This window comes from Enhydra lutris, unplaced genomic scaffold (genome assembly GCF_002288905.1).
Source record: "Enhydra lutris kenyoni isolate GAN:26980312 unplaced genomic scaffold, ASM228890v2 scaffoldscaffold32, whole genome shotgun sequence".
In the NCBI taxonomy this organism is placed as follows: domain Eukaryota; kingdom Metazoa; phylum Chordata; class Mammalia; order Carnivora; family Mustelidae; genus Enhydra; species Enhydra lutris.
In genome coordinates, this window is record NW_019154116.1 from 21,668,683 (window position 1) to 21,692,288 (window position 23,606).

Below are 23,606 nucleotides of genomic sequence, written 5' to 3' on the forward strand. Positions count from 1 at the left end.
ACATGTGCATGATGTATATGGTTCCATTTTCATATAAATGGTTTCCCAATATTGCTTTGCTTGGCTATTCTTCAAGTTAGATCATACTTACCAGGGTTATTAATCTAAAATAAATAAATAAATAAATCATTTTAACAACTCCAAAGAAGTATGATAGAATAATTGAGTACATCCTGAAGTTTTTGCATTAATAATCAGAACCTTCATTCCTCTGCCTTCACTGAATTTTCTTTCTAATGACTTACATGGACTAGATCTTACTTATTTGAGAAAAAACTCATTTTGCAAATTTGACCTTGTCTTATATACCTGTATACATGTGAGTAAGATGATGTTTCTCATAAATGTTGCAAATCCTACAGTGATTCAAATGTCTAGTGTGAATATAATAAAAATGGTCCTGAGATCTTTACATATTATTCAAATTGAATACGAACATAAACTTTCATTTCCTTTAAATTTTCTGATCCATAGCGGGGAAAAGAATGTTAGCAGTAAAAACCTCAGAAATGCTCCTGACATAGAAGAGGCTATTCTTATCACAATTCACACGTTTCAGCTACCTTTTATTCTACGAAGTTCCTTTGACATAAATGCAAACTCTGCTTCTTTTCAGCTTTATGCAAAGCTAAAATGGGAACCTCTATTTCTAGCCTTGACCACAAAGTCAGAAAAGAGAATGTGTACTGTATGATTCTAGCATTATTCACCATGAAAATGGTCAAGACGAAGCACATATTACCAGGAGTGAAATGACATGAGAGAAAATTAGGATTCACTCATTGGTCATATTATATCTCATAGAATACAAATGAAGGTTATTGCCTTGAACACATCATTTTTAAGAGGCAATTATTATACTCTGGGGAGTGCTAACTATAGCAATGTATTCTCACTCCCATTCTTTCATCCCAACTTTAGAGAAATACCTGTTCAGTAGGAACAACTTTAAATGGTAATATCCATTGTGGTCTCAATGTACAAAATTTATTAAATTTAAGTAAAAAAGAAGGGAGTTCAGAGCAAATCATTTTCATGCAATTTATTATTATTTGTGTATGTTGCTAAAATCAACTAATGGCTGAAATACACTATGGCAAGAGGATTTTCCTTAGGATATTTGCTCAAGATGCTTAGTCTCTTGACAAAGAAAGCTGTTCTTATTTCTCTCACATGTGTGTGTGCGTGTGTGTATGTGTACACACGAGTGCGCGCGTGCACATGCACACATGTATGCATCCACCTGCCACAGTGCCAGGGCATTGGAATGTAAAAGATTACAGAATTTTTCTTTTCATAGCCGGCACAAAAACAACTCGCAACATACACGAGCACAAGAACTCATACATGTGCACTTGCACGTACACACACACACAGAGACAACTGTGTGATAAGAAGATATAAAAACGCTATACAGTGAAATAGGACAGAGAATGGCAACCCCACTGACTGGCAGATGGTAAACAGCTCGTGAGAACAATATCAAATGTAAACCTTTTACATTTGAACAGGATTTACTATGTAGAGAATAAAATGGAAGGTATAAATAAACTGTAGAGATGTGGGGATCAAGTGGTAAGTTAAATATGGGGTGATTATGTTATGAAGAATAGTGAATGCCCTATTAATGGTTTTGAGATAACAGTAATCTCAACATATTTGAGTTTTACCCTAGGCAAGAACCATTAAAAATGTTTGTAGAGGATAACATGGTTTAGAAAAAGTACTCTCATAGAGTATATAAAGGTAATTTGAAAGACAAAATGAAAGTCAGAGGGAATAGGACCGGTTGGAGATTTAATACAAGAAAGCTGACGAGAGTGGGACGCCTGGGTGGCTCAGTTGGTTAAGCAGCTGCCTTCGGCTCAGGTCATGATCCCAGCATCCTGGGATCGAGTCCCACATCGGGCTCTTTGCTCAGCGGGAGCCTGCTTCTCCATCTGCCTCTGCCTGCCACTCTGTCTGCCTGTGCTCACGCTGACAAATAAATAAAATCTTTAAAAAAATTAAAAAAAAAAAAAAAGAAAGAAAGCTGACGAGAGATGCAGAGAGACTACTTACAGTAGAAACGCCTATGTCACCACACTTAGGAGTTTGGAAGATAAATGAATAGAAACCGATCAATCACCAAAGAGGTATAAACTCATGCATTTGTTTTTCTTTCATCTATTTTGTATATTAAATGCTTTTCGATGGCCGCATCAGGCCAAATATTAAAAGCATCTTTATCAGGACTCACAGCATATGGTCACACATTTAAAAATGTCTTTTGGTTCTGCACTTTAGTTGCAGGTTGGGGGTAGGAGGAAGAAACTAAAAAGTGAGAATGATGATTCTTAATTTTAGGATTGCTAGCTGCAGCAAAGGAATAGTAACCTTATATTTTTATCCAACTTTAAAATGATACCTGGTCATGAGATGGGCTATAAATTGATTATTGAGAGTGCTGTCTATATTAGCTCTATACTGTGGCTTCAGTTAATGGCTTAAGAATTTGGAAAACCTAAGCTCCCCATGGTCTGTAACCTTTAAAATGTTGTGCTAGGAATCTGATTGCGTAAGTATATTATTTGCTTTTGTTCTTTTGCTTGCAGTCACTTTTACGGCAACTATTTTATCTGTAATCTCTTATTGAAAAAAGTTCCTTGAAGATAAGCTGTGCAAGCCATATTAGCTATTGATATCCAGCACAGACTGAATTTAGATTTTATCACAAGTGTATAATTAGAGAGTATTATCCATCAATTTCAGCCTCTTCCATGATTGAAACTTTTCAAGTGATTCTAACAAGTTTCACCAGTTTGAGTGTCTGTCTCTCTATCCTAATACAACTTAGGGAATATCTGTTAATGAATATTTCTTTGAGTGGATTTTTTTTTTCATTTTATATTGTGATCACATTTTTTAATATAGTATCATTACTGAATTTAAGGTCCAAAACAGTGTTTATAATGCATTTTTTTATATATATACTTTATTTTTTTTAAAGATTTTATTTATTTATTTGACAGACAGAGATCACAAGTAGGCAGAAAGGCAGGCAGAGAGAGAGAGGAAGCAGGTTCCTCACGGAGCAGAGAGCCTGATACGGGGCTCGATCCCAGGACCCTGGGATTATGACCTGAGCCGAAGGCAGAGGCTTTAACCCACTGAGCCACCCAGGCGCTCCTATAATGCATTTTTACAACTTAAAGTACATTGAAATATCAACCAAATAATATGTGATGTTTATATTAATTTATATGGCTCTCGATTTTATGTAATTATCTTACATAATATATTTTAAGACTTAATTTATTGTCTTTTCTGCTTCATTGTGTTAAGATCATGTCTTCATGTTAAGGTCATATTTAGTGAGCAGAATGATGATTTTTGTGCGTATGAAGACAAGTAAGTAGGCATGATATATATAATTTTTTCCCTTTGCAAAACTCCACTAAAACAATTTAGGGAGTATGGAAAATATCTGCCTGTTTAGTTATCTGTCTTGTGCTTAGTGAGTGTAGAGATAACAATAGTGATAATAATATCACAGTCCTGTACTCAAAAACCTGGATTAAAATCAACATTGAACTGAGTGTTCATATGTGCCAGGCACTGAAAAAAATCTATATTTTCAAAGAGTAAACCATCTGAATAGATATAATAGAAGTGTTTTTATAAAATGCAGTAAAAACAAAATGGTGATGTTGGTTTTTATTTTACATAATTTTGTTACATATACAGTAGAATGAAAGATTAGATAGTTCAAATAGCTGGTGATACCTGAGATCTTGCCCTCACATTGTCACTGATGTATTGATGAATGAGTGGGGGTGTTCGAAATTGCCCTAGAAAGAAGGGTCACTAATCACTGATCTCATAGGGTGTTTGAGATGCTGTGACTGGAAGAGCAGAAGTATAACCCTAAAACAGACCTGCGGGTCCAGACAAGAAATGAATAGAAAATATTTACAAATGGTCACTGCAGATTTTCATTTGGAGGTCCGAGTTTTCCAAGAAGGAAAGAGTGAACCACCATGTTTCTTAACAAGCTAGAAAATCTCAAAAAAGCAATGATTTATCCTTTAGAGTGACATATCACAGCAAGGAATCCATTCCCACTATCATCTATGACTTAAAAAAAAAAAAATACTCTGAAAGTTTTACCTAACATAATAAAACAAGAAACAGAAATAATAGGTATATCTTGGGGCACCTGGGTGGCTCAGTCAAGCATCTGCCTTTGGCTCTGATCATGATCCCCAGGTCTTGGGATTGAGTCCCACATCAGGTTCCCTGCTCAGTGGATAGTCTGCTTGTCCCTCTTCCTACCCTCGCTGGTGCTCTCTTTTGCTCTCTCTCACTCACTCTCTCAAATAAATAATAATAACAAAAAAAAGTAGGTATATCTTATTTTGAATAGGCACATTGGAAAAATACTTAAATCTTACAATATGATAAGCCTTAGTGGTGCACGAACCCTGCATTCACATTATGAAGTTTTTCTCAAAAACAATCTTGGTATTTAGCTGCATTGGACAAATATACCCACTGGGAATAATTGTGAAAACATGGTCAAAACAAACAGTTATGGAGACAGGCAAAACTGATGACTAATCAAAAGAGGGAATATTGCAAAGGATATGACCTTGAGTTATGCTTTTTATGGCCTATTCTATTACCAGACTCTTCCTCTAAGGGTACTTGGCAGTTACAGGGTTAGTGACAATATATTTAGAGCCCAGGCAGAGAAAAGCAGTATTATTTGGCCGAGAAGACAGTGGTCAGAGTTTGAGTTTGCCAGAGGAACTAGAAATTAGAGAGCACGATCTTGGGGAGGAGTCATAGGGAACGTAGCCTCCAGGTCCCTACTAACATTTCCAAGTTGATGTCTAAACTTCATATGCTCAAGATCCAACTCCAAAATACTTACTAGAAAATGTCATCAAGAAGGCTAAGAAACTGAACAGATTCCATTAGTAGGAAACAGAAATTAGATTTGTTATTGCCAACTTAGTGTGCATTTGCAAATACTGCAGACCTTCTGTAGCGCTCAAGAAGGGAAAAGTCCTGAAAGTAATGACAACATTGAAATAGTTCTGCCATGAAATCTGTACATGCAGAAAGAGTGACAAAACAAATTGACAATATTGATAATTGGTAAATCCTGCTGAATGGTGTATGGAAGTTCTTTGAACAACTTGAGTGACCCTCTGGAAGTTTAAAATTATTTCAAACTAGACCTAAAAGAAATATACGGGGATATTGATTAGGATGGCATTTAATCTTTAGAGGAAATTTTAGTCTTCTAACATCAAGGCATGTTGTATTTTTCCGGATAAGTCTCCTTCAATGTTTCTAGCATTTGTAGATCATCCTGAATCTGTGAGAGTTCCAGTTTGTTCATGTCATGACTTCCCCTTGGGTTTATTTATTTGTTGTTTTTCACTCCTAGTCATTCTGGTGTTTGAGTGGTTTAAATCTGCATTCCCTAGTAAGCTGAGCATCTTTTTATATATATGCTAATTGGCCACTTTGGTATCATCTTTTGTGAAATAACTAGTCAGTTATTTTGCTCATTTTCATATTTGCCTGTTCATCTTTTCCTTATTGATTTACATACTTCTGTAGGCATATGATATTTGTCATACCTATTATGGCATGTTGTATATGTATTAAAATTGCCTTTATCAATTTGTAGACATTTTATCAACTTATACCTCCAAATAAATACTAAAGCATCTATAACCTAAAAACAAGAAAATTATCTAATATAATCATGGTATAATTATAAAGTTAAAGAAACAATAATATAATAATATTTAACATTAAGATAAACAGTCCCTCTTCAAATATGCCAATTGTTCTAATAATGAATTTGTGATCATATGCTACCAAAATTCAGCATTCAGTCCAGGGTCACACATTTCCTAAAACAGGTTTGTCATTTTAGTCTCTTAAATCAGAAACTGTTCCTGAGACTAGCGGAAACTGACAAGCAAATTTTAAAAATTTATGAAAATGCAAAGGACCTCAGAAGCCGCAGTGATCTTGAAGAAGAAGAACATGGTTGAGGGACTTATATGACTAGATTAAAAAATAAAACAATAATGCTTTGAGAATTAACACAACCTGGTATTAACATAAGGATAAATGAAAAGTTCAACAAACACATGCACACATAAACAGCCACATGAATTACACAAAAAGTTACAATTAGAATTAGATACAGAGTAGTCTTTACAAAAAAGAAATGCTAGAGCAAATCTAGGTCTGTATGCACTCTTTGATCTCTACTTTACATCTAGTCCATAAGTGAATTTAAATTGGCTTGTAAGACCTAAACATGGTAGATAAAACAATGAAGCTTCCAGAAAAAAATCAAAAGATACTATCTTAATGATGGGCAAATGTCTCTCCAATAGGACACCAAAATTAATAAACTCAAAGGAAGATGTTGATATATAGAAACAAATTAAAAATAAGAAGCCTTCTTCATTAAAAGACACTATGATGGTAATGAAGAAGTAAGCTGAAATTAGGAGAAAATAATTTCAGTATCTCTCGAAAAATGGCTAGTATATATAAAAACCTTTATAAAGTGTCAAGGCAAAGTTAATAATAGAAACATTAGTAAATATATGGAATAAATAGAACATTCACAGATTCCTGGAGGAAATGTAACTTGGTACAATCTCTTTGAAAACACTTTATGAGCATCTACTAAAGATAAATCTATACCCACTCTGTGGTTCAGCAATCCCACTCTTCAAATATATCCAAAGGAAATGAATCCACATGTAACAATAAAAATGTGCAAGAATCTTTATCACACTTTTTGTATATAATCATGTACAGTTAGAAGCATATCAGTTATTTGTCAATAGAATAAATTAATTGTGTCATATTTAAACAATGGAATACTGTATAATTATCAACAATTAATCCTACATATAATGTCATGAATGAATTTGTCCTGCATAAAGCTGAAATATAGAAGTCAGATACACTGTGTAATCCCAGGTATATAAAACTCAACTACTTGCAAACTTATCAATACGGATTGGGGTCAGCAAAGTGGTAACCTCTGGGAGGACATTGATTAGAAAGGGCTAAATGAGAGGGTTTCTTCTTGGATGTCAAACATTGTTTATATTGTGATATTGGTTATATTAACATAGCTAAATAGAAATGGCAAATAGGTGAATAAAATCTCCTTGAGCTGTGCAATTAAGATGCGCATACATTAGTTTGTACATGTACATCTTAATCAAACCAAGTTGGCAACACATGCCCATACAAACTTACATCCATTCATTGAAATCCTTATCTGTTATTCCAGAATTATTTATGACAGTCTTTTTTTTTTTTTTAATTTCTAACGGGGTTCTTCATAATGTTCTTTTCCATTTGAAACAGTATCACATAGCAATTATAAACTATTTCTAGAAAGTAATTTTAGGGCATCAAAATATGCTCACACTTTAATCTTAGGTACACAGGGAGAACACTATTTGTACTTTGCAGACACTTACTATATACAAATTTTGGAACAAAAAATAATGCCAGAGGAATTTATCTCATCGTAACCCTGGTTATCAGTGAATTTGGGAGTTACATTTTCTTCTTTACTTTTTTTCATCATTTATAAATGCTTCACTATCAATGTACATTTATCCTCTCTTTGAACACTTTGAAAGAAGGAGTTTTATTACTTCAGAAAGGAGACTGTTTTATTATTGATCAACTCTAATTATTCACAATTTTCTAGCTGCAGTTTTTGCACTCTCACTCTAAATCTTAACATTTTGTATTACTGCCTTTGACTTAGAACTTAAAGAGAGTAGCAAAGGACACAGTAATAATGGCTGAGTGATCCAAGGCAACGAGAATAAAATTAGCAGGCAAAATCTGGGGAACGGATATGTAGCGCAAATTTCCTGGCATCTCTAAGAGTTATTTTTAAATGTGTGTTTATGTCTCACCAACTTTCTTTCAATTTCTCTAAAGTTAATAAATGGTCAAAAAATAATCTCTACGAAATTAATTCTAAATGTTATCGGTTGTCATAATCAACCACTCTAGTACTATTGTCTTGAACTTAATGGCTCTCTGCATGTCACACAGTTTTAGTACATTAAAAAATATTGAAGTATAGTTAACATACAATGTCATATTAGTTTCAGGTGTACAACATGGTGATCTGACAATTCCGTATATTACTCAGTACTCGCTGTGATAAGTGTTGTCACCATCAGTCACTATACAACGTTATTATGTTATCAATTATGCTGTACTTTTTATCTCCATGAGTTATTTATTTTATAACCAGAAAACTATACCTCTTGATCCCCTTCAACCATTTTGCCCATTCCCTGTACTTCTCCTCTGTATTTAAGAGCTTACTGTTTGTTCGTTCTGTTGTTTAGATATCATATGTAAGTGAAGTCATATGGTATTTGCTTTTCTCTTCCTATTTCACTTGGCATAATACCATTCAGGTCTATCCATGTTATTGCAAATGGCAAGATTTCACTCTTTTTATGGATGAATAATATTCCATTTTATATATAGACATCATCTTCTTTATCCATTCATTCCATCAGTGGATAGTTTTAGAATAAATGAATTCATTAAGATTGCAGAACATGAAATTATTATACAGAAATCTGTTGCACTTCTGTACACTAATAACAAAGTAGCAGAGAGAGAAATTAAGAAAATGATCCTATTTACAATTGCACCAAAAAGAATAAAATACCTAAGAATAAATTTAGTCAAGGGGGTGAAAAACCTATACTCTGAAAACTAAGACACCGATGAAAGAAATTCAAGATGACACAACTAAATGAGAAGATACATGATGCTCATGGATTGGAAGAACTAATGTTATTAAAATGTCCATACTACCCAAAGCAATATATAGATTCAATGCAATCCCTGTTAAGATACCAATAGCACTTTTCACAGAACTAGAATAAGTAATCCTAAAATTGTATGGAACCACCAAAGATCTTAAGTAGCCAAAACAATCTTGAGAAAGGACAAAGCTGGAGGTATCACAATCCCAGATTTCAAGACATGCTAAAATGCTATAGTAATCAGAAGAGTATGGTACTGGCGTAAAAACAGACATGGATCAACAAAACAGGATAGAGAGCCCAGAAATAAATCCATGCTTAACCAGTCAATTATTCTACACCAAAGGAGGCAAGAATATACAATGGAAAAAAGACAGTCTTTTCAATAGATAGTGTTGGAAAAACTGGACAGCTACATGCAAAATAATGAAACAGCATTTTCTGTACCACATACAAAAATAAACTCGAAATGGATTAAAGACCTAAATGTGGGGCCTGAAAACATAAGTCTCCTAATATAAAACCAGGCAGCAATCACTTGACCATCAGCCTTAGCAACATATTTATAGATATTTTTCTTCAGGCAGGGGAAACAAAAGCAAAAATAAACTATTGGAACTATACAAAAACAAACAAACAAACAAACAAAACCCAATTTTGACTATAGCATTTTTTATGTGTTCTTCCCATAAACACTGACCAGACAAAGTACTTCTTGGAGATAAAAGCTAGGCAGTGCCTAAGAGCATATCTACCATTCTCATCTCTGTCTTTCCTCCCCAGGCTGAGGATGGTCAAAGATTCTAACTTTCAGTTTGATCTTCCAATTTATCACCAGCAACACAAGTTGTTCTTTGCTAATATTAGACTAACATGAGTAGGAAGAAAAAAAAATGAAAATTTTCTAGTATCCCAGTCTATGTAATTTGAGGACAGATACTGAAATTTCCTGCCTTAACTTCAGAGCTGCTCTTATAATAAATTTATGGGAAATATTGACATAACTTTGTATTTATGATATATTTCATTATATTCCTTTTAATGATTTCCCTAATACCCATTTTATAATAGAATTTCACCATTCCTTTGTTTACATTAATTTTGAAGTAAAACATGTATATTTATTTGTGTGAAAAATATATTTAGGTCATTGTAAGTTAGAATTTAAAATTTATTTTAAAAATCAGTATATTTCAGGATAAACTTGGGACAAATGGAGTATAGAGTCTATGTTGTTTTGTTGTATATTAGAAAACTGGTTTCATAATGTATGTAAACAAATACTATTTTGTCTGTCATTTGACCAAGACACTTTTATTTTTTTCATGTACACATAAAAAAATGACTTCACTCACTTGAAATGAAGACTTTTTTAAAAGAAAGTTTAACATTCTTTATTGGGGTAAGCATAGAAAAGTCAATAAAGCTTTTTTTTTTTTTCAGAGATTTGTAAAAACCTTTAGTACAGCAAATAACCTAGTATTTTACAACTTTAAAGATATTTAATATATCATTTTTATTGATTTTTATTAATCTGAAATATACTACAGTGACTACAAAAAGTGATTTTCTAAGCAAGTAAGAATGTAAAAAAATGTGTTTTCACAACATACATCAACATAATTAATGGAAAGTAGTTATTGATTGAAATAGAGTTGCTTCTGACATTTTTTTCCCTTAAAGTTTATTATCCTTTAACTTATAAGTATACTGGCTGAATTTCAACAATGGTTGAAGATGAATTAAACAACAAACCCAGGAAAAGTGGTGAATACAAAGAAGGGTTACATCCAAATACATACTCTGCCTAGTTACTGCCATTATCCCCATATAGTGTTAGGAATACCATATGCTAAGATTTAATATTCTCCTCAAACAGTTTGCTTCCTTCAACCATCCGTCTTAACATATTGACAATACTATTTTAATTAAAAATCTGAAAAAAGTAATTTAAGGCAGGAACTTAAAAATTGTTATGTGGTATTCTTAGAGTACTTTATAAGAATGCTCAGGTCCTTCTTCAGTTCCTCCTATGTTGTGTAAAAGAAAAATTACCCAAGAAAAGAAAATGGAGGGGCACCTGAGTGGCTCAGTGGGTTAAGCTGCCTTCTGCTCAGGTCATGTTCTCAGGGTCCTGTGATCAAGCCCGGCATCGGGCTCTCTGCTTAGCAGGCAGCCTGCTTCCCCCTCTCTCTTGGCTGGCCTCTCTGTCTACTTGTGATCTCTCTCTCTCTGTCAAATAAATAAATCTTTAAAAAAATAAATAATTTATTTATTCTGTCAAATAAATAAAATATTTTAAAAAAGAAAAAGAAAGAAAAGAAAATGGAATGAAATAATTTTTAGCCAATATGCTCTAAACCATATTTGCCTTGTTGATTCGGTCTTAGAGGACTTCATTTTATACATGCATTCAATCATAAGACATTTATTTATAGGAAACACAAGTTTTAATAAGGAAAAAATATGTAGGAGTTCTGATTCCAGTCACAGAAAATAGCTTGTCTGGGAACAACAATCTTATTGTGGAAATAATTAACTCCTTACAAACTAGGTTTTTTTTTTTTTTTTTTAAGACTTTATAAAGTCAGTAGATAAAAACCAGGAACACAAACTGGGAGGATTACTAGCAAATAGGGGTTAAGGTGATTTACATATTAATCCCCTTTTCCTTGCAAGTATCCCACTTTTCATGTGTCATGCAGAAGACAGAATTCAATCAGAAAGCAGCAGTCTTTACAAATTAAGGAATCAGAGGTCAGGATTCAGGGATGCCATAAAGGCTAAAAATTGGGAAGATATTCAGGAGTAGAGAAAGCCACAGAGGAGAAAGCCCTAAACCTTGAACACATGCTACATGTAACATGTAGGTGACTTCTAAACTGGCCATCTATAGACTAAGACTCCAAGGAATCCAGAGAAGAGGAACAGTCTGAAAGTTAAAAATTAAGCAGAGATTTTAGCCACACCAAATACTAGGAATGAAGATTTTAAGATTGATGCTCCTTGTAGGTAAATATGTTTGGTGAACACTTTGAGATATCCAATAAAACAGCAGAAAAGTGATAACTTAGAAGCTTGGGTGATGTACTAGGATACAGGGTTACACCATAGGACAAAGGGAATAAACAAAATAGACTGCCATGAAAATTCTAAAAGCCTACATAGAATCAAAGTAGAATCCCACAATTTCACTTCCTGCTTGGACAAAACTCAACAATCTTCAGAGGAAGAAAACAAAATCCAGAATCTCCACAATGTGTTAACCATAATACCCAGTATGTAATCTAAATTTTATATAGATTTGAAGAGCGGAAAAATATAGCAAGAGAATAATCAATAGAAATAGGTAAAAGTAACTCAGATGTTAAACTTAACAAAGATTTTAAAAATAACTATCATAAGTATACTAAAGAATTTATAGGGCACACTAAAATAATGATTAAGGGATTTCATAAATTATATTAAAAATCAAACGGAAAAGGAAACCTAGAACTGGAAATTATATCTTCTGTAATAAAAACCTGTAGCAGTAGATTAGACACAGAAACAAAAGAAACAATAAATTTGATGACACTAAAAATTAATTAACCAAATTAAAGTACAGATATAGAACTATACTGAAAAAAAATATAAGATAGTCTCAGTGATGTAGAAGAAAATGTGGAACACCCTAATATACTTGTATTTGGAGTTTTCCCTCCACAAAATTAAAAAAAAAAAAAATATATATATATATATATATATATATATATATATATATATTGCAGACCATAAAAATGAGCATACAATTTAAAGGTTTAATGAAAAAAGACCCACTGATCTAAAAAGGCCAGTGAATCCCAAGGAGGTTAAGCAAAACGCATCTAGGGGTAACTGGGTGGCTCAGTTGGTTAAGCATCTGATTCTTGGTGTCAGCTCAGGTCATAATCTCAGGGTTGTGAGATTGAGCCATGCATCTGGTTTGCATCAGCACAGAGATTAGTTCTCTCCCCCTGCCCCTCCCCCCAACATGTGCTATCTAAATAAATAAGTAAATAAGTAAATAAAATCTTGAAAAAAACAGAACAAAAACACAGCCACGTATCAAAGCACAACCCATGTTGAAACAGACTGTCAGAGAGCAAAAGACACAGACAGAACCTTAAGAGGAACCAGAGACATATACACATGACATACAGGACAACAATGATAAGAATAATGACTGACTTCCTACTAAAACTAATAAAATCCACAATGCAATATAGCAAAAATTTTAAGTGCTAAGAGAAAAAACAAACAAGCAGTTATAGATCAATCTATAGTCCTATAGCCACTTAAAATGTTATTCAAAATTAGAAATGAAATAATTATATTTTCAGATTAAAAAAAAAAGCTGAGAAAATTTATTTCCATCAGATCCAAACTACAAATTATGCTAAAGGAAGTCTTCAGGTTGAAAGGAAATGACAGCATGCAGAAATCCAAATCAATATGAAAGAGTAAAAAGCACTGACTGGAAATGGTAATTACATAAGTAAAATATAATATAATACAAAATTATATTTTCTTTTTAGGTTTTTAGTAAATAATGAAATGCTTAAATAATGAAAATTAGCAACATATGGTACAGTTTATAACATATACAGATGGAAAATATATGAGAAATATAAAGACTGACAGAGAGAATAAAATTATATTTTTCTAAGATTATTGCATTGCATACTAAAATATATATTTATTAATTTATATTATAATAGGTAGAGGATGAATTGTAAAGAACAAATTCAGATATTTAAAAAAAAACCTCAATTGACCCAAAACATGGTAGGAAAGCAAAAACAAACAAATCACCTCTAAGATGTTTACAAGAGCTGTGTTTTAAATAGAATTGTACAAAAAGGCTGAAAGCAAAAGGATGTAAATTACAAACTGTACAAACATAATCACAAATGATTGGTGTGGCTAAGTTTGTATCAGGCAAAGTAAACTTCAAGCAAGTAGTATTATGAAAGATAAAAAGTGATATTTCATAAAAACAAAGCATCCATTAATCAGAAACATAAAAGATGGTTGGCCATGCATCTAATAATGGCATAAAAAAAATAAAGAAAACTTGACAGAGGTAAAGAGAGGAATTGTCACAGTAAGTATTGGAATAAGGTAACACAAAACTTACAACCATAGAGAACTGAATAATACCATCAAGTTTACATAAGATTGCAAAATACTATACCCAGTAAGTGTGCAATATACATTCTTTTTTAAGTATGTAAGACAAATTTAGCAAAATAGTTTTTTAAGTGCATTTTTTTCTAAAACCATTAACACATAATAGCAATAGATCTTACTGTATTTATAGAGGAAGATCAATAGAACATAAACTGTGGAAGAATCTCTTAATTTTTCAAGAAAAGCTATTGTTATAGAAACCATTGAAGAAGCTAAAACTTCCACAAAATTGCCACCTACAAATATATCCCTTTCCATTTTTAGGGGGGAAAAAAAAAAAAGGCCTCTTTCCCCTTAGATTTACCAAGTCACTTATTCTTTGATCTTGAACTCATTTTTGTGTCTCTGTTCATGTAAAGGTCTGAGTATGATGATTTTTTGTAATCATATCCCTAAAAAAAGATGGCTCTGAAATAGGATATTTACTGAGGGAATTCCACTAAGTGTATATTCAATAACATATCTAGAATAACCTCGATTACAGTATGAAATCAGTGGATAGAGGCCTGATCATGGGAAACCTAACCGCCTCAGTCAGTTAAAAGTCTGCCTTTGGCTCAGGTCAAGATCCCAGGGTCCTGGAATAGAACCCCACATTGGGCTCCTTATTCAGAAGAGGGCTCCCTCTCCCTCGCCTGCTGCTCCCCCTGCTTGTGCTCTTGCTCTCTCTGTCAAATAAATAAATAAAATCTTAAAAAAAAAAAAGAAGCCTTAACATCTTTTAGAATTTTGTCCTAAGTCCTTTTCCATGAATAATACCACCATAGCTATAAGACTATTAATACGAGTTATTAGAATTTACTGATTTACTGTGGACAAATTACAAAATGTTTGCACAAGCAAAGTTTGGTTATTTTATGAAAATCTGGTAAAAAAAAAAGTCTGTGTTCATGGGAATAGGGAAATATGATAGTCTTAAATTAACAAATAAACCAACATGCATCCATTTTTAATTTGGAGAGTGATCTTAATGCTAAATTAGGCTAAGTAGAACTTAGGTATTAGGAATTCAGTCTATTGATTAAGGAAAAAAGGATCGTCCTTCATCTAAACTGAGATTTCTGTCAGTCTTTCTCCAGCAGGCCAGTGATAACAGCATTTTGTTTTTTATATAGACTACTAAATCTACAATAACTTACTTATATCTATTTCTAAGATGCAGACAGGTTTATTTTATTTACTCTTATTTTTAGGACTCCACCTTGGTGTCCCATATTGTAGGTGGTCAGTTTTTAAAACTAATTGAATAATAATACATAGGTCTAAAATCCACATTAATATAGTCACAACTTTACAAATAAATATCCAGCTTACTAATAATGTCCCATGTTGGCATATTTTGGAAGATAAGTGTTATCAATTTTCTGAAATACAGTTGACTAGTGTATACCCAGAGCTTTAAAATGATATCTTTGACTCTTGGAATTCCACTTCCAGTTAACAAAGGAATCTAGTAAGCATAATTTAAAATACACTAAAAATTATCAGTTATCAAATTATCGTCACCAAAGGGTGTGTGTGTGTAAAACTATTCTATATAGAAATTTCAGAAAAGATATAAAATTAATTTAATCAGAAACTATATATATGATGCCATATGCCTAACATTGAAATTTTAACAATGTGCAGAAACACAGAATTAACTGAGAAAGACAAAGTAAAATATACAGAAGTAATGTAAAATCTACAGTCTTAATATATGTAAAAGAAAATAAACATAAAAATGTAATCATTTTAATCTTATCTTCGTAGTGTGATTATAGTTAATCTTTGATATGTTTTACATTAATTTTTTGTTTTATGGACCTAGTTCATTGTAAGGAGCACAAATTACTTGTATAATAATAATAATAATAATAGATGATGTTTGTGCTTAAATATTTTTTCACAATCCTCCCTCTAAGACCATCCTGGAGATGCTATTACTTCTTTTTAAGTTTCTTTCTTTTACTTATTTTATTTTATTTTTTTTGGAAACACTGATGGATATACAAGGGTGGATGTGATCTTCTACAAGTACTGAAGTAGAGGAAGAGAATGTTGAAATAGTAGAAATAGTTCAAAAGCATTGAAATTGGTGGAAGGTATCAGGAAAAAAATCACACATATATTTGGTAATCTTACTAATAAATATTTTCTGCCATACTCTAATATTTTTTGAATGATTTAACAGTTGCTATATTCCAGAAAAAAAAATTTACCTAAATTTTAAATGTAAACTTTTCTAGAAGTAGTTACAGTTCCTTAATCAAAATCAGAATTTATTTGATCTTATCTTTTAATTCTTAATGCCTGTTTAAAATTATCTGTATTAAGGACATAGAGATTTTTTTTTTTTAAGATTTTATTTATTTATTTGACAGAGATCACAAGTAGACGGAGAGGCAGGCAGAGAGAGAGAGAGAGAGAGAGAGAGAGAGAGAGAGAAGCAGGCACCCTGCTGAGCAGAGAGCCCGATGTGGGACTCGATCCCAGGACCCTGAGATCTTGACCTGAGCCGAAGGCAGCAGCTCAATCCACTGAGCCACCCAGGTGCCCAAGGACATAGAGATTTTTTTGAAGAAAAAGGGATTCTCAAGTTTGTGCTGTTTGAGGGCATAGGGTAAAATGGGAGGATCTTGGGTTGCAATTAGGAGCCCCAAGTATAACGGCAATATGGGAAAGAAATTGACCTTGGTACAACATGTATCAGGAAAGTGGGATTTTTTTTTTTTAAACTTTCTCTGCTCTTTTAGTGTTTTGTAGTGTCAATACCTCAGGACCCAGAGTAATTAATGGCCAATAGAGATATATTTAGAGCAACTGAATATTAATTTTGAGTAAATAAATACATTAAGTCAAACATTTCAGGTAAGAAAAAATGAAATCCAACACAGATTCAGAGCCCAAAGTTCACAGATTCTAGATGGTAAAATATTAGACCAAAATAATTAAAATTATGCCTTGAATAAGTTGAGAGGTGGTATAATTTTGATGGGAAATTCTAGCTGGGGAGAATGACAGTGGGCATTTTGTATGAGGACTCACTTGAGGTAGGACTGAAAGGAAGGAGAAGAGATGAAATTGTGAAAAAGGGCTTAGATACTCTCTGAAAAAAGTCTGTGACCCTGATAAAATAGAAGTCAAGCATATGGAAGAGAAAAGATTTCCCTTTGCCCAGAGCTAAAGCCATAGTTGTAGGGACGATATCCAGTATTTGGGATTCTACTTAAGTGAATTTGGGTTATTTTTCTATAGATAGGTTGACCTGGAGATTGGCATCATGCAAGAGACACTACATCAAAAACTAATGATGTACTGTATGGTGACTCACATAACATGAAAGAAAGAGTGTGTCGTGTGTTTTTAAGAATTACAAAATAATGAAGTCAACTAAAAAGTCCAGCTAGTGTGCTAACGCAGTGGCTCAGTGAAGTGGTGATAGAGTGCTAGCCACGAGGAAATTGGCAGTCAGAATTAAATGATAGCGCTCTATTCAAAAAGCAAAGTTTTAGAGAGCTCAGTGTGAAATAAGCCTTTGTAGACTGTCCAGAAAACCTAGACTTAATGCTTAATATTTTTCTCATGTGTTTTTAGCTTTAAACAACTAACCTAGAAAGAGCATTTTTGGGATACAATGTGCCCATAAATCTGAAACAGCTACCACATGTACTGCAACCCAACTACAGCTTTGTAATTTATTTAGATTCTGAAAAACACTGTAATATACTATAAAAATTTATCAAATATCCTTCAGGAACTTTGAGACTTTATTTCTGTTTCTGTACACATCAACCTGCCATTTTCTGAAAGCCTAAGAGAACACTGACTGTCCAAATACATTATTTTATGTATGCTTTGGAGAAATATCAATATTTAGTGCATATGTCAATAACCCTAAGTGCAAAAGAGAGTTTCATCACTCAGTCTGTTAGAAATCAGACTCCTGTCTGTTCTCCTGTTGGTACCTGTATTTCCCTTCGTTTTAGTTAACACCTAAATCAGTTGTACCCAGTTGTCACCAAGATCTTGATAAATGTTAAAAGTCCTCTTCCATTCTGGGATTCTGTAATTACACTCTTGATGTTTTCAGCTCTGGAACAGTAAAAGTTTTGGAATTAACACTATTAAAAATTTAGAGCTAACTCTATAAAAAATATATTGTATTTAAATGGTGCCTAGTTATAGGCAGTTCCATGGCATGATGTTGATTGCTCTGAGCAAAGCTAATGCCTTGAATTGAAATGTAATTGTCAATTAAGCTGATATTTCAAATTATTTTATGAATGTTAATGTTTTCCTTCAAAAGGGATAAACATTATACCTGTAAGTTTGGTATCTCTCTGCATAATAAATGTGCTTTTATAACTAGATATCCAATATCAATTCTCCATAATAGGCATATGATCAGTTAATTATTAATCCATGACAACTCAGGATTGTCCTGAGGACAATTTCTCGGGATTTAGATCTAATGTGTAAGAAATCAAATGTATATGAAGTTTCTCTAACAGAATGGTAGGAGCCTTTGCTATGCTTCTTATTAAATTTATTTAAATTCTTCTCTTGAGCAGTGTTACTCTTATGGCTAAGTAATTCAGCCACATGTCTCTATTCAAATCACAAGGAAACTACACGGCAATTGTCATAATTTTGTAATCCTCTTAAGTAAGAACCAAAGAGTTCCCTCATTACAAAAAACAGAATTAATAAATCTCTGATAGCTTCCATCAACAACAAGCAACCAAACTTCAGATTGCATTATTGTGGAAAACAAAAGTTACTCGTAATTTTTTTTTAATTTTAAATCCAGTATAGTTAACATACAAAAATTACTCTTAATTTCAACATTCCTCAATTTTCTGTCCTGTATTGCAAAAGTCTGAAATGACACACAGAAATATTCCCTAGTTTTTCTTATAAAAATATCATCGTTACTCATTTTGTTGCTTCTCCAGTCCATCCTGACACCAAAGCAAAATGAGCATTCCATACTTGTGATACATCAAAAATAAGTACAAAAGTTTTCAACGGGACTCACTTTCCATGCTGTATGTAAAAACAACTCAGCATGGAATTCTAGGCCTTTTACAGTAGTGATCTAACTTCATTGTATTAGGCTAGTCTCTGTGTGTGTGTGTGTTTGTGTGTTTGCATGTGTGTTTCACATGCACACCATGCCATATGCAATCTCACCTCCTTGGATTTATCCACATGCAAATTTGATTAAATTTTTACTAGCTCTTCTTGCCCTCAAATGCAGTTGCATCCATAATCCTAGAATACATCAGAATTTTGGAGTTAAAGAAATCTTAGTGGCAATTTAACCTAACAAGAATTTGAGGTTTGGAAAGTTTAATTAACTTCTAAGTTCTGCACAGCTACTGAATGGCATAATCAGGACTGACCCTTGTAAATTTCATGTTTCAGTGCATGCACAAGTATATTTTATTAAATTTTGCTGCTACTACTTTATTATTTGTTTTAAAACTCCTTCCTTTAAATTCAGAATCAAACCCTAAATTTTACATCCAAGGATTATATATCCTTCCAACTTTATACAATTTTATATCACCTATAAATAAAAGAGGTCTTAACATTGTCTGCAATGCCAACCTTCTGTAAAACTAATAAAAAATATGAAAATCTCTTTACATTAGAAACTACATATTCTCTTTGAATCATGGTGCCTGGTAAATATGGTAGGTATTTATATCACATGAAGGTGGCCAATGCTGTGGGTCCTTGAAGACGAGGGAAACAGAACAAGTGGTCAAAAAGAAAACAATTTGTTTGGCATTCAAAAAAGTTAAATCCTCCAGAGAACTCATATGTTTGACCAAGTTGAGGTGCAAAGACCTAGTTAGTCTCTGCCTATGCAAATGAATAATGAGGTCAGAAACTAGAACAGGTTAGGAGAGTTTATAGACCCTTAAGAACTTAATGAATCCTAGAAGTCCTTGGAAGCCTACTTTTATCTGAACTAACTGTATGGTGCATGGCAAATCTAAGACAAGGCCCTGATACAAAACAGAGAAATCTTTTTTTTTTTTTTTCAAAAAGAAGTGCAAGCATTTTATTTTGTTGAAGTTTCTCTTTCATACACATGTTTCTTTCCAAGTATAATTTGAAAATAGTTGACACAGTTTGGGTTTGACTATCTTCATTTGACAAAAATTCTGATTATTATAATGGTGTTGCACTTTTGGTTCATAATCTGGTTGTCAAGGATAAATAGGCACAGAAATCTGACACCTTAACTTGTCCATGGATTTAAAAAAAAAAGGTTTATTTTCCAAAGACAAGTGATAAAATATTTTATGAAGACTAATTAAATAAAACTATGCATGCATTTAGTAACTATTTTTGACACCTTATTGAACTAATTAAAAATAAGCAGGATGGTACAAAAAGACCCAAAGCTTAGTGTATATTTTAAAATGTCAGTGCAATAATGGTGTCTGTTAATCAATGCACACTCAATTTTTAGAAAGAAGCATTTTTGTTTACAACTAAAAGTAAATGCCTGCAGTAGAGCCTTGATCGCCTTGTGACTGAGTATCTCTCTTTATTTGTGGCTGTTCTTCTGCATCTGTGAATCTCCAAGGATAAAACCCTCTATGTGAGATCTCATGAACCGGATGTGTCCTTTATACACTGCCTTAGAAAAAGAATCACAAGGCAATTTCAAGTCCTTAGACACAAACATTTGTCAGTTGAACTTGAAATATCCTGATGTTAGTTATTAACTACAGTGTGGAAAGTGATGTTAAATGAGGGGTGCAGGGGGATGCCCTATGACTAACCTGAGGAAAAATAAGAGGGAAAAAGGAATCAGCAAGTGAACTCTATGGGGCAAAATGAGTATGACCTATGGAACCAGGGGAGAGAGATATCAAAAGAAGAGGAAATAATAGGCTTCCAATAAAAAGCTATGTTTGAAAAAATACTGTCACACACACAAAATGAAAAATTAAATCAAGATTTTGGCAATTTCACAGAATAAATGTATTTCTGGCTTAAAAGCAATAGCCATGGCTTTGTGATATCAGGTACTTTTTATATTTTTATTTTTGGCCTGTTCTATCTTATCTGCCTTGTGTTGACAATAAGTCAAAAAATACGCAGACCATCACAGTCACTTCTAGCATCATGTGCAAAGAATCAAGAAAACAATATATATGATTTATAGGCAGTGTTAGCACTCATCACTGTTTATTTTGTTTTATTCTTAAAATTTGAAAGTATCTGAGCATTAGGCACATATGTGGGACAATGAAGTGAACAAGGAATTGTCCTGTATACGGAATGGTATGAATGAAACTGGTAAGGCGAAGATGGATAATAGAAAATTCTGGACATTGGCGAGATCATGTCCTCTATTTTGAGACAGAGAAGAAGCAGGAAGACAAAGATTGTGAATCTGTTTTCCCAAAGTTGAATATAAGAAGAGAGAGTTACATATTCTCTATTGCCATTTGTTCCAGACTGCTAATGAGCTCCTGTTGCTGCTGCTAGGACGGCTCATCCCAAAGGTACTGCCTTCTTTCTCCTTCTGTTTTCCTTCTGCTTCTCCTTGAGTCCTTTGGTCTGGTTTACAGGCAGGAAGTAGTTCAGTTCGACTGAGACTAAGAAACAGACCATCTAGATAGAAGTATTTGTACTTACTCTCATACGCTGCTTACTATTCAACTTAAGATAAATTGTTTATTAGTAGAGACCAATATAATTTTTGACATATTTTTGTGGTTTTTTGCCTCACATAGCACACTAAGTTATAATTTTACATGATGTTAAATTTCGAAGAAAGTTTTTAAAATCTTCGAAATACACACACATAAAATTAAGTCATATGTAGTCAATTAATAATGAATCAAGTCCACAGATGATGTTTTATGTTGAGGCTCACTACGGATACTGACTTGCACTTAGCTACCTGAATAAATCACATTCCCCATTCTACCCTACTACAAACATTTGCAATATTATGCCTTCTGCACATCATAATTAGTCAGATACTTTGAAATAATCATTATTTTAAACAATCAGCACAGGAAGTTGCTATAAAACCGACTACATTGCTACCACTTTTTAATTGCTTTTCTTACCTTGCCAACATATTGTGTATCTGTACCTGTGTACTCTTCCAACAAGAAGAACTGATTCCACATCCAGCCACGCTTGGTGCGATGTAATATTCTACCATCATCTTTCGTCAGATCCACTACCCTTTTGCTTGGTAAATCACTGTTAGCTTTTTCTTGTAGTGGGATAGCATCAATTATATGTGACATATAGGTCCAGATGAATAGTGATAGGCAGTAGTAAGTCCTCATTATAAACAGCTTCAGCAGGATATCAAATTCAGTATATTGTCTGATGCCCCTGAGGACTAGAGGGAGAAAAGTGGTTTATCATGTTGTATTTCATTTTCACATAACCTGTAAACTATAAAACTTTTCTAAATGTTACTAAAATTTTATAAATAATATATTAGATATACATTATTTTTCCATGTTACATCAGTGAGCTATCATTAAAACCTCATGTATCACCTGGCTATGTAAGGAGACCTATGTAGCACAAGTAAACAGGAAATTAACAGCTGACTTTAACATCACATATATTGCAGCATATAAATGAGAAGATATTTGTAATTTAAAATACTAAATATTTGAAAAAAATTAAGCCCTATAGTATACCAAAGATTATACTGAGTGTTCCTAAAGTCTTTAAGACCAAAAAACTAGTGTATTTATTAATATGTACATATATATGTGCTTATATATTTTAAATAACACTGTTTCCTGCACACAATTTGCCAACTTCTATAATGTGTTTCTTCTCCTCCTCCTCCTCCTACTTCTCCTCTTCCTCTTCTTCCTCTTCCTTGTTCTTCTGTAACATGATAAGATGTTCCTTCAAGGCAAATTAAATTATACCGAATGTACTTAGGATTGTGTCTTGCAATACCTAGCACCATACTATGTCGATCCTTTATAACTGATAGCTTTATAACTGATACATATTTTTTCTTACAATCAGTTGAGTAAGTTACTCAAATTTAATTGGATTCTGAAGAAAGCATGCTCTAAATGGAAACATATTACCTGATAATTAAAAATAACAACACATATTTATTCCTAAAATAATAGGAAAAATGAGCACACAAAATTGGTATGGTAATATTAGATATGAGGTCTCAGCTATGGGATAATTTGATCTGGAATTTTGCCACCAACAATGTCTCTCAGTCGAGATAGTAAGTTGATTCTTCTTGAAGTTAAAAAAAAAAAAGTTTATTTGGTATTTCAGAATTAATTTTATTTATTAGAAAATTGGTTTTTGTGAAACGTCTCATTTAGCAGATATGAAATTATAGTAATGCTGCTGCCAGTAATGCCTTTGATAAGCAATTGAAACCCATCAAACTAGTCTAGGCAAAAGAAGAATTCATTGGATTATCAAATCAAATTAAGTGTGGAAAGGGAGGAAGGAAAGGAGCAAAGAAGCAACTGGGCCTTTGTGCTCATGAAAACAAGAATGAAGGGTTTAGGTACTTTAGTACTATTC

At 33.0% G+C, this 23,606-nt stretch overlaps 1 protein-coding gene across 2 annotated transcripts in view; it reads right to left on the minus strand.

Annotated features, from left to right (window-relative positions):
* LOC111153433 (cadherin 9) overlaps positions 1–23,606 on the minus strand; it is a 138,550-nt gene that overhangs the window by 64,770 nt on the left and 50,174 nt on the right. The window contains exon 2 of one of the 2 annotated variants that reach the window (XM_022512446.1): positions 22,142–22,425. In XM_022512446.1, the coding sequence (XP_022368154.1) occupies positions 22,142–22,369 (228 nt within the window). In that variant the 5' untranslated portion in view covers positions 22,370–22,425. Of the gene's footprint in view, positions 1–22,141; positions 22,426–23,606 lie in introns of those variants that run through there. The other variant, XM_022512448.1, reaches the window with a different exon arrangement.